The 15,404-nt window shown below is 38.2% G+C and overlaps 3 protein-coding genes and 1 long non-coding RNA gene across 7 annotated transcripts in view; 2 read left to right on the top strand and 2 right to left on the bottom strand.

Moving 5' to 3' along the window:
* Positions 1-990: 990 nt before the first annotated feature.
* On the bottom strand, positions 991-3,349 carry LOC113682732 (G protein-coupled receptor 135). The gene has a single exon (XM_027199900.2). The coding sequence runs from the start codon at positions 3,055-3,057 to the stop codon at positions 1,936-1,938; it is 1,122 nt and encodes a 373-aa protein (XP_027055701.2). The 5' UTR covers positions 3,058-3,349; the 3' UTR covers positions 991-1,935.
* A 151-nt stretch (positions 3,350-3,500) lies between these two features.
* On the top strand, positions 3,501-4,747 carry LOC113682740 (uncharacterized). The gene is made up of 2 exons (XR_003447308.2): positions 3,501-3,633; positions 4,124-4,747. It is a non-coding gene; the product is annotated as an uncharacterized LOC113682740 (long non-coding RNA).
* A 367-nt stretch (positions 4,748-5,114) lies between these two features.
* On the top strand, positions 5,115-7,619 carry LOC113682734 (methenyltetrahydrofolate synthase domain-containing protein). Its single transcript, XM_027199901.2, has 3 exons — positions 5,115-5,741; positions 6,272-6,429; positions 7,403-7,619. Exons 1-3 carry the CDS (start codon positions 5,237-5,239, stop codon positions 7,574-7,576), a joined length of 837 nt encoding a protein of 278 aa, XP_027055702.2. The 5' UTR covers positions 5,115-5,236; the 3' UTR covers positions 7,577-7,619.
* A 1,288-nt stretch (positions 7,620-8,907) lies between these two features.
* LOC113682736 (hypoxia-inducible factor 1-alpha) overlaps positions 8,908-15,404 on the bottom strand; it is a 16,047-nt gene continuing 9,550 nt past the window's right edge. For all 4 annotated transcript variants that reach the window (XM_027199907.2, XM_027199906.2, XM_027199905.2 and 1 more), the window contains exons 3-11: positions 15,047-15,243; positions 14,887-14,951; positions 14,636-14,725; positions 14,020-14,292; positions 13,180-13,373; positions 12,640-12,746; positions 12,020-12,167; positions 11,293-11,605; positions 8,908-11,119 (exon numbers count right to left, since the gene is read on the bottom strand). In XM_027199907.2, the coding sequence (XP_027055708.2) occupies positions 10,472-11,119; positions 11,293-11,605; positions 12,020-12,167; positions 12,640-12,746; positions 13,180-13,373; positions 14,020-14,292; positions 14,636-14,725; positions 14,887-14,951; positions 15,047-15,243 (2,035 nt within the window). In that variant the 3' untranslated portion in view covers positions 8,908-10,471. The remainder of the gene's footprint in view (positions 11,120-11,292; positions 11,606-12,019; positions 12,168-12,639; positions 12,747-13,179; positions 13,374-14,019; positions 14,293-14,635; positions 14,726-14,886; positions 14,952-15,046; positions 15,244-15,404) is intronic.

Raw genomic sequence — 15,404 nt, 5'->3', positions numbered from 1 at the left:
TTACACCCTAACATCTATATGCAGATTCTCCATGCTGTTTGCTATACATTTCCTAAGAGGCTGACAAGGAGAATTTGTTTAACAATCAATAGATTCTTTAGTTGGTGATCATTTCCGCTATTCTTGCGACCTTAATGTATGATTTAGGGATGATGATGTAAGGAGAAATTACATGCTGGTCATTCTCAGGGGTCAAAGGGTCAAATGAACTTAGAATTTTCCTATGGGTTTCATGGATCAATATCAGTATCTGAGCAACATCCCACCTACCCCTCCCCTAACCCAACATTAACCTTAACTTGTTGTCAATTGACTGTTGTTGATTTAGGGGAGGGGTGGGTGGGCAGTTGCCCAGATACTGATGTTGATCCGGTTTCGTTTCAAGTAATTTTAAGGGATGTGCACATTCGATAAGAAGCTATCAGATGAAAAATTTATTTTCCTGGATTGATATTTGCGCGATACAAATCAATAAATATTGTTATTATCAATAATATTATTATATCTATAAGATAAAGAACATAGTCTTTTTTTTTAAAAAAAAAACCTCTTGCATTTTCTCTTTTTAAGCAAGCAGCTGAACAGCTGTAATTTTACTTTTTGTCTTACATGGTCTTATTTTTTTATTTTTTGGGTTAACATTTGTTGAAGTCAGATGATAAACCCTGCATTTAATGAATTCATTTTTTATTCAAAGGAACTTGAACATTTAAAGAGTTTGTGTCTGCGTCGAATGCACATTTATCATTTTCAATTTCTTGTAGACTTTACTCCTGTATAATTAATCAAAAATATCAATTAGTGGACCTACAATTCGGAAAATCTCATCCTATTATAGTTGTCATTAAGCTAAACTTTTATTCAAGTCCGGAAAATAACACGAACCGAATATTACTAAATAACTGAAGGGATCCGTTGTTGTATTTTTAAAAATGTACCGCGATGCAGTCACACTCGAGCACATTTGAATGAGAAAACCACATAAGGAAATTCACTTTTCAATTAAATTTTATTCTCTCTCTCAAATTATTTCAAAATAATTCTTAATTAGGTTGTTATTTTATGTAGTTTTCTTTCGTTTCACAGACTGAAGAATCAAATGTACCACTGGATACAATCGAGGAAATACAAAATTTCGTTTACGTCTGTTATGCAAAATACGTTTAAAACAGAATTGGTACTTTTTCGTATTTTATATATATTTACCACATATACTGCCTCAGCTCTTTTTACTAAATTATTAATAAAAGAACAAGTTTTAATGAGAGTGTACGCGAACAGAGGAATAGATTGCCACATAATTTCTTTGTGGCTTTCGAAAAAACTTGACTGACACGATCATGCTTTCTCGTTTTAATGTTAACTTAATTAAATTTTATATCGCACTCCTGGTTCCTGGCCAAGAAACTTCGACAATGATATCGCAAAAAAGTAACTAAAGATCTTCGTTACAATTTTTTTCCCGAGAAAGCCGGGCCGCAGGAATAAAAAGGAATAAAATATTGATGTGCACGTGAAATACTTAAAGCGAGATTGCGGTGTCGGAAGTTGTTACTACTTATATTCGCCTCGGAACGGGTTAGTTTTATTAAAATTTGATTGTGAGATGTCCATATTTTTGTGGCAACGGACAAATAAACTTCAAAAAAGACAAAATAAAACACTCAGACAGCTGCACTAACGAAAATGCGTTTTAGGTTAAAAACGTGAAGACAACTGGAGGACACGATAAAGTTTTTTCAAGAACCGCGCTTCTGTTAGCACTCGTACTATGGTCTTTCATAAAAATTAAATTTAGGAAAGCAAACAGCAAAGCAAAAAACACAAGAATTTAAGTTTTCACAGCTGAAGCAGCTGTCCCTCTGTTCTGTAAAAACAGACATAGATGTTGTTGCTCTCATTTCAACGTCAGAGAATGTCCTTATACTCGAGTGTTTACGACAGCACTGTTGAAGATGTCGCGTGTGTTTCGTCGCTTCTACTCCCGTCATATATAACCGAACAAATTGATCTTTGTGCCCAAGATACAGGTGTCTTCGCAATACAGCTTTCGCAATTTTCTTGTTCCTTGTAAAATTGAACCCGTTTCTTTCCTTTTGACCTTTTATTCGGTCTAAGAATTATACTAAATCGCGGATTTCGTAGCGCATACATCAAAGGGTTTGCACAAGAGGAAACTAGCGCTAGACAAATTGTAACAATTTTTGCTGTCGCTGATCCTGGATAACGCTCGCTGGTTTTACGTGGAAGAGATAAATAAATGGAAATTATACAAAGTGGCAGCCAGCAGAAGAAATGAAGAATTGATATGAAGAACATTGTCCTTGTTGTTTTGATTTCAGCAAAGAAGCGAATAGTGTTTCGATTTCCAACTCCAAGAGGTCGTACCTTGCTAAATCCACTCCAAAGTAATTTGGACATTTTCACAAATAATACAGCCATTAGTAGCATAGGAAGGAAAAAACAAATCGTAACGTAAATGATGTTCAGAGTTCGTAAAGTTTTCGTTTTATGAGCGCTTATTAGAGGAAAACACGACAAGATTGAAGAAGTCAAACATGGGCTCGGGCCTTTTGCCAGAACTGTCCATGAAACCGCAAAAGCTAGTGCCAATATGAAGACAAAGACTACAAGTCTTCCCGTAGTCTTGGCCGAAATTTTCCTCTTGCCCGAATTGCTGATAACATAATAGCGTTCCACAGCGACAAGAGTTAACGCTAGGTTCGAAAGAGCTGAAAAAAGCTCAAAAGTAAATCCAATGAGAACGCAAAGCCATTCAATGTTTTCCACTTCAGACCTTGAATTTGATAGTTGCAGATACGGCGGAATGGAGAACAATGCGAAGAGCATTTGAATTACGGCCATGTTCACGAAATTTGCGTTGGTCACAGTGTGTAACTGGTAATGGCGTGAAACTATAATACAAACTGCACTATTACCCAAAACACACAGGATTAAAGTTATTATTAGAAACGCAAAAACTTCCTTAGAAGATTCCTGAGGCACTGACTCGCACCAGAAAGTTTCGCTGGTGTTGTTCCGTTCCGTGACAACCATGTTCTTGTTGAATGCGATCAGCCTCTCTTAGAATTGAACGCAAACTTGGCGAAAAAGATCATCGATATTAAAGTCATTTGCCATTTTGCTCGGTGAATTTGTCGGCCTTCTTTGACGATATATCCATGAAAGAATCACCGCTCGATTACAGGTTAGAATATTTCCAATTCCAAGTGATTCAGGGAAACGCTGCTTGAGTTACTTACAAGCGCTTGGAGTAAAACCTCCAAAAAGCACTAATCTACGAGGCCTTAATATCAGAGCAGCTGCTTCCTTTGTTTTTGCATATTCAAAGTGCAAAAGTTTCTTTCCATTCGACGGGACATTCGACCAAATTTAAATATTGAGTGCGTTTGTCGGTGAATAAACACGATGACGTCAAGATTGGGGAAAAAGCATTAGGAAAGATATTGCTCTGCAAACAAGTTTTCTCACCTCTGCGCATTCAATTTTATGTCGAATTGTATTGTCGATGTGACAGAACAGATGATTTGTCGAAGAGATAAACTTTCAGAAACGTGAGATTCTCTGTCGGCAATGAGTTCACCGATTTCCGATTTCTCAAGTCAAGTTATCGTAAGTAAAAACTTGTTATCAGAGTTTTTTTTTTTTTTAACATCGTTCAAGTTAAATATATTGATAAACATTTGAGAACATCTACATCCGCCCCGTCAAAGAAACAAAAGTAGGGAGCGCAATATGAACTGGTGAGGTGGTGAAAAAGCAGAAACATATGCAAACAGCTGAATAATGAGTCCTCTAATGTAGCTACAGAAACATAACATAACCAAGACGAGGTGCAGTTGAACAGAAAGTAATGATGCAACTGCGTGAAGTTGTTTTGATCCACGTATTGGGTTTATTAGCATTGCGTAGCAGCAAGGAACATAGCGAGCAGCCGCAAGAGTAAACTTTGACTCTTCATGTTTGTCTTTCGTGTTAGGGAAATATCTGCAGCAAAGGGGTCGTAACAGCAGCCTTGTTGCCCCACCGATATTCATCTTTTAGTAATGCAGACTAAAGTTTTTGTTAGATCGGAACAAAAGATTATTTTCTTATATCCCAGTCACTATGCTTGCCGGTAAATCGCAGCAAGACGGGAAGCCACCCGGAATCCTGGTGTAAACTGTGGCAATATCCTGTTGGGAAACCGGGCGAAATCTCAGCAAGCGGGAATATCAGCAAGATGCCCGCTGTTCAGGAAGTCGGAACCAAAACCGTCTCTCCAAGAACCTTTTTTCTTGCTCTAAATTCTGGGTAAATACTCGGATGCTTCTGCACTCCTGCTCAGCTGGGAGTGGTTTATTTGTTTTTATTAAAAACTGGCTCATTGGATAGTGCAGTTCAAGAGTTTTATGTGGGTTATGAGCCATAATACCATGCCTCTACGAATATGGTTCGTGTACTCGTAACATTGCCTTTGTTCTTATAAATAAAGTTAGGAAAATTTATCTATATTTTGGGAAATTTTCAATGAAACAATTGTTCCTATTGCGCTTGTTAGATATGATATTATCATATATGAATATGAAAACGAATATGATCTTAGGGAACTCGGTCCCGCTGGCTTTCTATCATCTCATATTCAACGCGCGCTCGTGGAATAGTTGTCTTATAAACAGGCTCATCTTCTCGTTGGTCTCTCACTGTTGGGGCTTTGTTGAAATAAAATTATGGTAAATTTAAAAAATTAATCATTTGATTAATCGGTAGTGAACATCAAAGCCATCACAATCGTCTACCGTGCATTATATAATAAGCTCAGTTATGCACGCATTCTGATTGGTTCTCACTTATGATCTATAGGAGGACAGACGTACATATGACGTCATCATTAAAACTTTTTTCCCGTATATTTTAATTCTTTAATATATAAAACAAATAGATTCCAAGTTGCCGTGCGTTTGTTCAGTAATAGATCACAGAGGATGTCAAAATGTGGTAAGAACATCAGTGACACACTCGGCTGTGCCTCGTGTGCCACTTTTTTGTTCTTACCACATTTTGACGTCGTTTGTGATCTATTACTGAACAGACGCACGGCAACTTGGAATGACACCAATCCCTTGTCTCCTCGATGTGTGTGGCTGGACATTAGATCCCAGTAACACTCAATTTGCAATTCCAAAATGGCGGTCACTGTGCAAAGTTTAAATGTGGGTACTTTTAATACTGTGGGATGAAATTCCACGCAACCGAACTTCCAATTCCGAGCATAATTACACTTTGGCGAGCCGTTATGAGTGCTGAGGCTCCAAATATCAAGACAAAAGCTGCAATTCGCCAACATATATGGGACCATATAGAGAGAAACAATTTGGCGAATTTTCCACGACCTGTTCACCATCGAATCCCAAATTTTAAGGGTGCGAATGCGGCAGGCGAAAAAGTCGTTGCCATGGATATATTCAAGAAAGCGAAAACTATTAAAGTGAACCCAGACAAGCCGCAAGAATGGGTGAGATACAAGACGTTAGAAGAGGGAAAAGTGTTGCTTGTCCCAACTCCACGATTAAAAACTGGTTTATTCAACCGCATTTTACCCCCGACAGGGGCTAATACTGCAATACTGAAGAAGTGTGCGACCAGGGAAGGTATTACTCATTACAGCGCACCTGTGGGATTGGAACATAAGATCACTATTGACCTTATTGTGATTGGGTCTGTGGCTGTGTCTTCCAAAGGTATGGTTAGAGACCACTTCAGAGTCCTGTGAATGATCAGACAATACTTAGAACCAGTGTGACAAGTGACAACCTGAATAAAAAAAAAAAGGGGAGGGGGGAAGGGTAAAGCTATCTGGTGGACTTTTGAGCAGTGTTTTGAAAGCTTTTCACAATTCATCACTCTCTGCCTTAACCCCCCAACAGCAGTATGCATATTCTTCACACTGTACTAGATCAACACATTTCCTGAAGTGCTGATGAGGAGAGTTTGTATAAAAATCAAAAGCCTCTTTAGTTGGTGATCATTTCTTTTATTCTTGTGACCTTGATGTGGGTAAAGTTTTAAGGAGAAATTAGATGCTAATCACTCCTAGCAGTCAAAGTGTTAAACTTCCTGGGGCTGTCAAGAATGATTGTATTTGAGTGACATCTGATACCCGTGATATATTTCACTTATTAGTTGGAACAGGAGAAGTTGTTATTTTTATGGCTGACTCATCCTGGTCGAAATCCAAAAGGATTTGTTCTCATTTGATATCTTACAACAGGTTATCGTATCGGCAAAGGTGAGGGATATGCTGATATGGAATATGCCATGATGGTTTCCATGGGAGCAGTCAATCAAGACACAGTTGTGGTGTCTACTGTCCATGATTGTCAGGTAGTGGATATTCCAGATGAGTTGACGGATGAACATGATCTGATGGTAAAGTAGACATTCTCTATTTTTTTTGTCTAAACAAAGTTGGTGTTGTGAGATCAAATGAGGTAAAAATTGGCTTTAAAATGGGTAGAGTGCCACTAAATGATTATCTTGTTTAGTTTTCTTGAGTTTGATAATATGTTGTGGGCATTATTTTTCCTTGTGGGAGATGTGGTGGCCATTGGGTTATTGCACTGGACTGGGGATTGAGGTCGAAGTTTAAGAAAAACAATTTACTTTCATAGTAACTCTGTTCATCCAAAAGTATAAATGGGTTCTAGCAAAATGTCAAGGAAGTTGGTTAAAATTCTGGGGGGTCGCTCTAATACTCTTTGTTGCTTCATGCTACTGTGAGAGATTATTCAGCGTTAATTGATTTCCGGTTGATTTTTTGCGATAAGTGACAGATGATTGAACAATAGGATCATATTATGTATTTAAATTGAGAGAGACCAGAGCGTGGGACAGAGAACGGTGAGAGAGAGCGGGAGATTAAGTTGACTTTATAAAATAAAACGTGAAGTTTCAGAACATAGCAGATTCTTTAGTCTCATTTCCGACACTACAAAAACCAATACAAGCTCAGACTGGATGGGACAACTTGGCTCAAGAACAGACCTAACCTGCCTCACCATTATTGTTGTGTGCTTTAGTATTTACTTTAGTATGGTTACTTTGTGTAAATATGTTAGCTTAGTGGTTGGTGGGCTGGACTCAGGTTTAAGTGGTTTGGGTTTTCGATCTGGCTTGATCATTGTGTTGTGTTCTTAGGCAAAAAAATTCACCTTTGCAGTACATGAACCTCTCTCCACCTGGCAGGAGTAGAAATGGGTTTCAGCCAACTGTCAGTGAAGCCTGACAGAATTTTTTCTGCATTATGAAAAAGTTAAGTTCACTGAGTAAACTACCCTACAAACATCCAATAGAAATGGCTTCAGTACAAGGTGGTTACCATTCTTTTGCTGTTTACATGTAGGTAGACTACATTGTAACACCCACAAGGGTTATCCATTGCCAAGGACATACACAGAGCTCAGCTGGAATTCAGTGGTCAAAAGTCACACCTCAAATGTTAAAGGACATTCCTGTATTGAAAGATCTTAGAGAAAAGGAGAGAAGACTTGGAAAGAATGTCACTTTGAAAGATTAACTTATCGGCAAAGTTTCTGTTAATAAATGGGTATGTTTCATTACATCAATAGTATTTCTTTTTACATGATCCTTAACTCCCAAGATTTCATAAGTAATTCTCCTTACTGTCTGCTATACAATTCTTCTGATGTTACTTCTGAGAATTTGTTGCTGGATCAACTAATAATCCCCTAGTTGATACTTTTCTTGATTCTCATCGCTTGTCTTCTTGATTTTGTATTGATATTGTAAGGAGAAATTCTGTCTTGGTCACTCATGGGAGTTTAATGGGTAAAGTCTCTGAAAGAACATGTCTCACACTTGACTGTGCCTTGTGTGCTGCCACTTTCTTTTTTTGTTCTCACCATTTTTTACATCATCTTTGATCTATTACTGAACAGAAATGCAGAAACATGAAACACATTTTTTAAGATTTAAGTTGACTGTAATATGATTATCTCAAGATAAACTCAAAAGCAGTTAAAATTGGCAGCATGATCAGTAAACATTTGAGACATTTTAGAGCATAGAAATTTGCTAGTTTTCCAAGGGAGTGCAAAATAAGGGCAGAGCTATGGAGGTTGGTTGACAAGATGGGAACTTGTTTCAGGGTGGGGCTAGTTTAAGGTATTGATGAAGGAAGGACTGATTTTGCTGAAATTGCTTGCAAAGTACCTGTTGGATCAGCCCACACATTTTTTAGCTCAAATGTCTGACAATCCAGTTCAGAATCTTTTTAAAAGTGTTTCAGTTGTTTCTGAATAGGAATTACTTTCTCAGATATTACTTTAGGCTAATCAGATACTTGTAGAATGATTGTGGATCAGTTCAGTTTTGATGATCTTACAAAAGACAACAGACCCAGCCCAGAATGAATTTCCCACAAGATCTATAAGAACTTCTGCTTCAGGTTTGAGGAAAGAAATGTGATGGTTTTGTGCAAAAAAGATGATGTAGTGAAACCATTGAGTTCCCAAATGAGGGCTTCAATGAAGAAAGATAAATAGTTTTAAGAGGATAGAAGATTTTATTTCTGGCTTGTGGCAGAGCAGCTGGAAAACCATATTATGGTTGCAATTGTAGGAGTGGATTTCAGAGTTCCTAATCCTGTAGAACACTGCGATATTTGCAATAAGTGTATCACAGGGTGATTTGGTATTATCAACTGAGTTGATAATGTAAATTGGCTACCATGAGGAGTTTCAAAGATGACAATTTGAGCATTAGCCCTTCGTCAGAGCAAAAGAGATTTGATAATACCAAATTACTCTGTTATACTCTCCCACTAAAGCAGCACTACAGTTTCTTTAGAAACTTGTTCCCTTTATTCAAGTGTATGACACCAGCATCTTTATGTATCAATTTTAATGATGAAGAATTCAAAGATGTAAGGCTCTCCAGAAGTTTACCGAAGTTGTCAGTTTTTTTTTCACACAACTCTGCAAGTTAGGCTTGCAGACCAACAGAAATGGCATTGAAATATGCAACACTGTAATCAATACAAAGTTCGTGATGCAGATCTTTGTAAAATTTGATTATTGTACTGGTCTAACAGTGAAACTGACACAAGGTCAATGAGCAATCAAGCAATCAGTGGGGTACATGAGCAAGCCGCAACAAAGAAAACAAAGCGGGCACACAATGCACTCAACCTTAGGCATGTACTGCACTCAATGATACACTGTATAGATAAAATCTTGTTATGCTCTACAACTAATTTTGAAGCTACAAATGTTAACTATGAAATACTACATTTTTCTTTTTTTTTAACTAATACTGTTATGATTGAATCTTTACACACAGTTTTAACTACTGTACCACTCTGCAAGGACAATCTTAGCACTAGTTAAACCTTCCAAGTCAAGCTACAATGTCTTTTGTTGGAAACCGAAGGGTCTGAAAAATTTTAGACTTGATAACCAGCCACTGTTCAGAAATAAGCCCTACCCTTCTAGAAGTTTCCTCATTTACCACCTTGGTGTCTGTGAGGCACAGCCAAAAATTTTTTAAGGGAGCTTGGAAGAATGTTTTGATACAGTATGCTTCTTGTTACCAGAATCAGAAACTCATAGTGTTAATTATATTGACACTTCCACTTAACAAGGTTTATGACAACTTCTCTACAAATGCAACCGGCATCAAATTCTGAATTAGAACTCCCTACGGATATCCTTTGTCCTAAACTTGAGACAAATTTTTAAGATTGTTTTATCTTGTCAAGTTGCCTTCTGAATTGCCACATGTATGGGGAAACACGTCAAAAGATGCCAAAACTATGTTGAGTGCCAAACAACACAATCAACTTGCCAAAAGTTTGTCTACACTTTATACAATTGCATAACTGTATTGGTTATCCATATGGGAAAAAAAGCTATTGTCAAATCTTGGGACCAAGAGGCTCAAAACTGTGGTACTGTAGCTGTTTATCCCTGGTTTCTATGGTATGAGGTAACTGGTAGTATATCAACATGGCATAGGATCTCAGGCCTTAGCAGCTATCCCCCAGTCCTCCTCACTTTTTGAGGAAAGCTAACTGGTACCCATTTATACTCCTGGGTGGAGAGGGTTACTGTGAGGTTAACAAGTCTTGTCCAAGAACTTAACACGGGGATTGAGCCAGGGCTCGAATCTCTCTATTCGGAGTCCACAAGGCTTACCACTTTGCCTTCGTATCACCACACAAACAAACAAACAAACAAACAAACAAATTCCAAACTTAAAGCTAAATAAATGTGATGTGATGACATATGTTCCCTGACAAAGATTACTGGAATTGCATTTTGCATTTCAATCAGACATTAAATGCAATGAACTTATAAAGTTGAGTATAACCTACAAATAATTGAAATAAGTCCTTTAACTGTTGTCACTCCTAGATGAGACATACAGTTTGCTTCACTTAACCAGCCAAAGCTCACAAGAAGTCACCACATTCAAGAGCTTCAAGCAGGTCTTCACCTTGCAAAAGATTAATGTTCTGAACTGGTGCATTCACTTCAGCTTCCCATGTACTGATGTTTGGAAACAGTGCTTTCCCTTTGTGGGCCGTCTCGTTTGTCACATACCCATTGCGTTTGATGGCGGTAGGGATCTCCTTTCTGCTCAAAACAGGTGAGCATGAGTTAGACAGACTTGGACGACGGTTGTAAGATAGAGGCTTGACTGGAGGTAGCATGACGGCACTTCCTGGAGATGGGATACTTTCATCTGCATTTAGCAGCCACAATGAGGGTGACGGTATCATGGGTGAATCGAGCAAAGGAATTTCCACCAATAAATCATCATCGCAATCCAACTCTGAGTCCATGATTGAAAGTGGAATGAATGGAGCACGTTCGTCAAAATTTTCCTCCTCCTCATTTGCTACTTTTCCTTTATCAATATTTTGGTCGTTACTTGGTGAAGGAATGTAGGGGACTCTATTTTCAGTGGTGCTGTTTTCCAAGTGGGTGGGACTGGGTGTGTCATCAGTAACACCATAGTGTGTTTGCAGCAGCTTCTCATATTCCTTTTGTTGCTCAATGAGGTCATCATTAGTGTCCCATGCCACTGGAAAGAACTCCTGACAACCACAAGAATAAATAAAGATAAATATATAATAAATCATTTTTGTGAGGTGGATCTGGTAAGCACTAAGGTTTTATTGGACACAGTGGAGTGTTCAGTCTCTATAAGCCTCCAAGGTTCTTTCACGAGAAACAATAGACAATGTTGCATCTTCTAGGCCCAGCTCACCTGAAAATTCATGTGGTCACAGTCAACACCCTCAAGACACCGACAGGATTTCTTTGCTGCCTGTTTTGCAGGTGTCTTCATACAGCAGGTATTAAGGTTGCTCTCCTTCTTTGGCTTGACATCTGCACTTGGACGCTGTTCATGCGCTGCTGCCTTGAGCACCTTTGTACGTTCCTCCAGCACAATGGAATGTTTTCTTCTGGTGCCCCTTCCTTTTTCACATTCTTTCCTAACCACTAGATCAAGACCTAGAGGTGCAGGTACAGGGTTGACTTGTTCTGTGGACAGTATGTACTCCTTCTCATCAACTCTCCTGAAAAAATTAGGAAGATTACAACTGATAAGTCTGAGTAAACTTTACTCACAATATACTGAAGGAGATGCCCCTTTTACAGAAGTTAATTTTATGAGTTGAAAGGTGCACTAAATTTTAGAGACATTTCCCACAAGGGTGGGCTTAGTGGACAGGTCTTAAGTTTCACAGCTATTGTGATCAAAGAGACGCTATGTAAGGATGATCTTGATAATAGATAGACATTTTTTAAGGGAGCAGATATCTCCCAAACAGCGTGTGACAACATACTTAGAGAATTCCTAGAGTACATTAGAAATCTGCCACACCACTCCCCTTCACTCTGAGTGTACCCATATACTTCTGCTGTGTTCTTGAGCTAATCACTACTCCATTAAAAAGTATTTATTAAAATCAATCCTCTTGGTAACTTACATGATGATGTAATTTGTGCAGAGGACAAACTGTGGCTGACATGTCTTACTGTCGTAAACAATGTTGGCCTTGGTCTGAAGCCACACCCATCCTCCATTGCGAAGTAAGAAGCGGTAGTACTTACTCACAGACTGGCCTTTGGTCAGCACTGAAATAAAGTGAAATACAATTGTTAATAGAAACTTTTATCTATAACTGTTCTCTCTTTAAGGTGGGATTATTGCTGCTTTTTCAAACCTGATTTTTGTTTCAAACAGGCTCAGTTCCTGATTAGTGGCTATTTAACCTTTTAAATCCTAACATCAGCTTGAGCATATTCTTAATACAGTTCACTATACCTTTCCTAAGGTGCTGACCAGGAGAATTTGTGTAAAAATCAAGAGCTTCTGTAGTTGGTGATCATTTCCTTTAGTCTCATAACCTGAATGTGTTTTGAGAACTCAGATGCTGGTCATTCATAGTAGTGAAACAGCTAACAAAACCTTACACCTGCGCTATTTTCAAAATTGGCCTTTCCAGCTGGCATGTCATTGAACAGAGCACATGTTACAAGTATCAGAAAAAGTTTGAATGAAAAGCAGCTTGAGGAGAGGGAGGAAAATGTTGTTGAGATAACTTACAAGTCTTGTGGCATGCTAATGCTGTGTCCAAGTCACAAGCATGTTGGAAGTGGTACCAGGACTTGCCAACAATCTCTGTTGGTGTGAAACCAAGGAGGTCTGCAACACTGGAGGGGAAAAAAAAAATCTTCAGCTGTTGGAAACATTGGACATGGCATGAGAGCTAAAAAAAAGGGCTGTAATTTTCAAGGATTGTGTCAGGCAAATTGCCAAAGTTTCACTCAATCTTATCCCAGACTATGAACTATTTTGTCTGCACCATAAATCAAAAGCTCAAGCAGGATGTAACATCTTAGTTTTTCTTTTTTCCAGTAAGCCAATAGCAGTGAAAAACTAAAATAGAGAAGCTTCCGTATACACCAAAAAAAAAATTGATCTGTGATGTTAGATAAAAATGTTCACACTCAAACAGGGTAAGATTAAGTTTCTGCTGCAAAGAATGAGTTTGTAAATAAGACAAACTTGGGAAGAGGACAAAAATTGAAAAACTGCAAAAGCAAGGTGATGATGGTGTCCATTCAATTAATTACATACACCCACCTGTCATCACATGACAAGAATTTCATGTCAAGACTGTGACGACTGGTAAAGGTGGCTCTGTCAAGTGGAACTTCAAAAGTGGATGTGAACATAAGTGGAACTCCAATGGCGACCATAAACAATGGAACCTTCTCCTCTTCTCCTGACTCTGAGACTTTCACAGACATTTTCATGCAACCAGTGCAGTGGACAACCTGAAGATGTAAGAGAGAAACTCAACAAAACAAGCATTTTATCTTTAAATTCTAAGAGAGTTTAGAATTAATTTTCTCCTTACAGTAGTTATTAGAATATAGGAAATGATCACTGGCCAAAGAAGCTGTTGACTGTCAAACAACGTCTGCTTGTTGTATAATGGAGAATACCCATAAATTAATGTTAACCCCTTTACACCCTAACATCAGTATGCATATTCTCCATACTGTTCTCTCTACATTTCCTAAGGTGCTGATAAAGAGAATTTGTTTAACAATCAAGAGCTTTTTTAGTTGGTGATCATTTCCTTTATTCTCATGATCTTAAATCAATGATTCAGCTGTATTATTGTAAGGAGAAACTAGATGCTGGTCACTCTAATGGTTTAAAGGGTTAAGGTGTATGACAGTGATTTAGCCAAAAATCTCTTTGTAAGGCTACGACCATTTGGTTGACATGATAAATTTTAAAGTGATTAACCCTAAAATGAAAGTCATTGAGCAGTACTTTCATGCACAAGACTCTTGGCTCTGTAGATGAAACCTTATGTGTGACCATTTGAGAGAAAGGTAAAGAACAGTTATTTTAAAAGGCAGTATTTATTAGTCTACCCATTCATTTTGATAATCAAGATTTTGGCCTTACTCTGTAAGTTGAGGCTCGAAGGTTAACATTCTTTCCTCTGCTTGTCAATGTGCTTTTTATGCGCAAGAAAAATGACTTGTGAGGGTTCTCGTGCATGGATTTTTTGGATCCACCCTTCAAGTGATTGCTCATCATAAAGACAGAATCAGAACAGAACAGGCCATCGAAGATTTCCATATCTTCAAGAGGGATCTGTCCACCAAGCTGATTGGAAAGTTCCTCATGATCACAGGGGTGGATGTATTTGTAGAAACTGTTACCAGTTACTTCAATCTGTCCAGGAAAAAAAAAACACAATGGAGTTGTATTTAAGTCTTCCATAATACTGACACCTGGCCAGTTAGGTTATGTAGATTAAAATGTTAGGAATAGTTCAGTGACTAACATCTATATTAGCCCTTTGCCAGAGTGAAAAGAGAAGGGCTAACCAGCTCTGACAAAGGGCTTACACTCACAATTCTTTCTCCACAATAATTCATTATGTGGCAGAAAGGTAATCAAAATAGGCAGAGTAATTAGGTGGTGATTAACTTCTCTTAAACTGTTTAATAAAGAAATATATTGTAGCCAGTGGGGAGAATTTAGAATAAGATCCTAGTAGTTTAAGGTAATTTACCTGTGTGAGTCCCATGTAATGGGTGATGTTATCTGACACATAAATGCACTGGCCATCTGGTGTTACAACAAAGACAAACCCATCTAGTGCCTACAGACATACAGAATATGGTAAGTTTTTTAATATGAGAGTTAATTCTCCTAGTTCACTATCAGGTTTAAAGTCCCAACAGATCTTGAGGCTTGTTACTGACAATTGAAAGCTCATCTGTAGCATGAGGTGGTGAGATGCTAAAATGGTGCCAAGCTTACCTCCAGTGATGCCTTGTCATATACTGTGGTATCTGCTACATTGAGAGACACAATCTTCTTCATGTCTGAAATAATTTATGAGAGCAATTAATTTAAACAAGCATAATTTTGAATAGCTGGAAGTTGCCAATATTTGAAACTGTGAGGATAAAATCCTTACCTTGGGACACCAGAGGTTGAAGAAGGTTTTTCATTTTAATGTAACTATTAACCAGCCGCATGATGCACAGCCTGTCAAGCTGCGACGAAAGTCCTGCGGGCAGTGGCAGCTGATTGGCAAGCTCCACAAACTCATCGTTCTGCTGTCCTCTCCTGGATCGTGCAGCATCACGCGATCTTCTCTTCTTCTGGTTCTCGCTGTTCAAGAGAGTGACAAACAGTTAAGGGATTAACCCTTTCAGTCTGCAGAGTGATAAACATGTTACTTCTCCCTGTAATATCCAAACATTATCCAGCAAACAGGTTGTGAATGTAGCCAAAATTATTAGGAGGAAGGTTATCTCTTGCTAAGGTACATG

Source organism: Pocillopora damicornis, chromosome 14 (assembly GCF_964200805.1).
Source record: "Pocillopora damicornis chromosome 14, jaPocDami1.2, whole genome shotgun sequence".
NCBI lineage: Eukaryota > Metazoa > Cnidaria > Anthozoa > Scleractinia > Pocilloporidae > Pocillopora > Pocillopora damicornis.
This window is presented reverse-complemented; position numbering and strand designations above follow the sequence as displayed.

Bases quoted from the DNA above. Each gene is read 5' to 3' on its own strand.
- LOC113682732 (XM_027199900.2), bottom strand. From the start codon at position 3,057: ATGGTTGTCACGGAACGGAACAACACCAGCGAAACTTTCTGGTGCGAG.
- LOC113682734 (XM_027199901.2), top strand. From the start codon at position 5,237: ATGAAATTCCACGCAACCGAACTTCCAATTCCGAGCATAATTACACTT. The intron at 5,742-6,271 runs GTATGGTTAGAG...ATCTTACAACAG, and splicing joins TGTGGCTGTGTCTTCCAAAG to GTTATCGTATCGGCAAAGGT. The intron at 6,430-7,402 runs GTAAAGTAGACA...GTTTACATGTAG, and splicing joins CGGATGAACATGATCTGATG to GTAGACTACATTGTAACACC.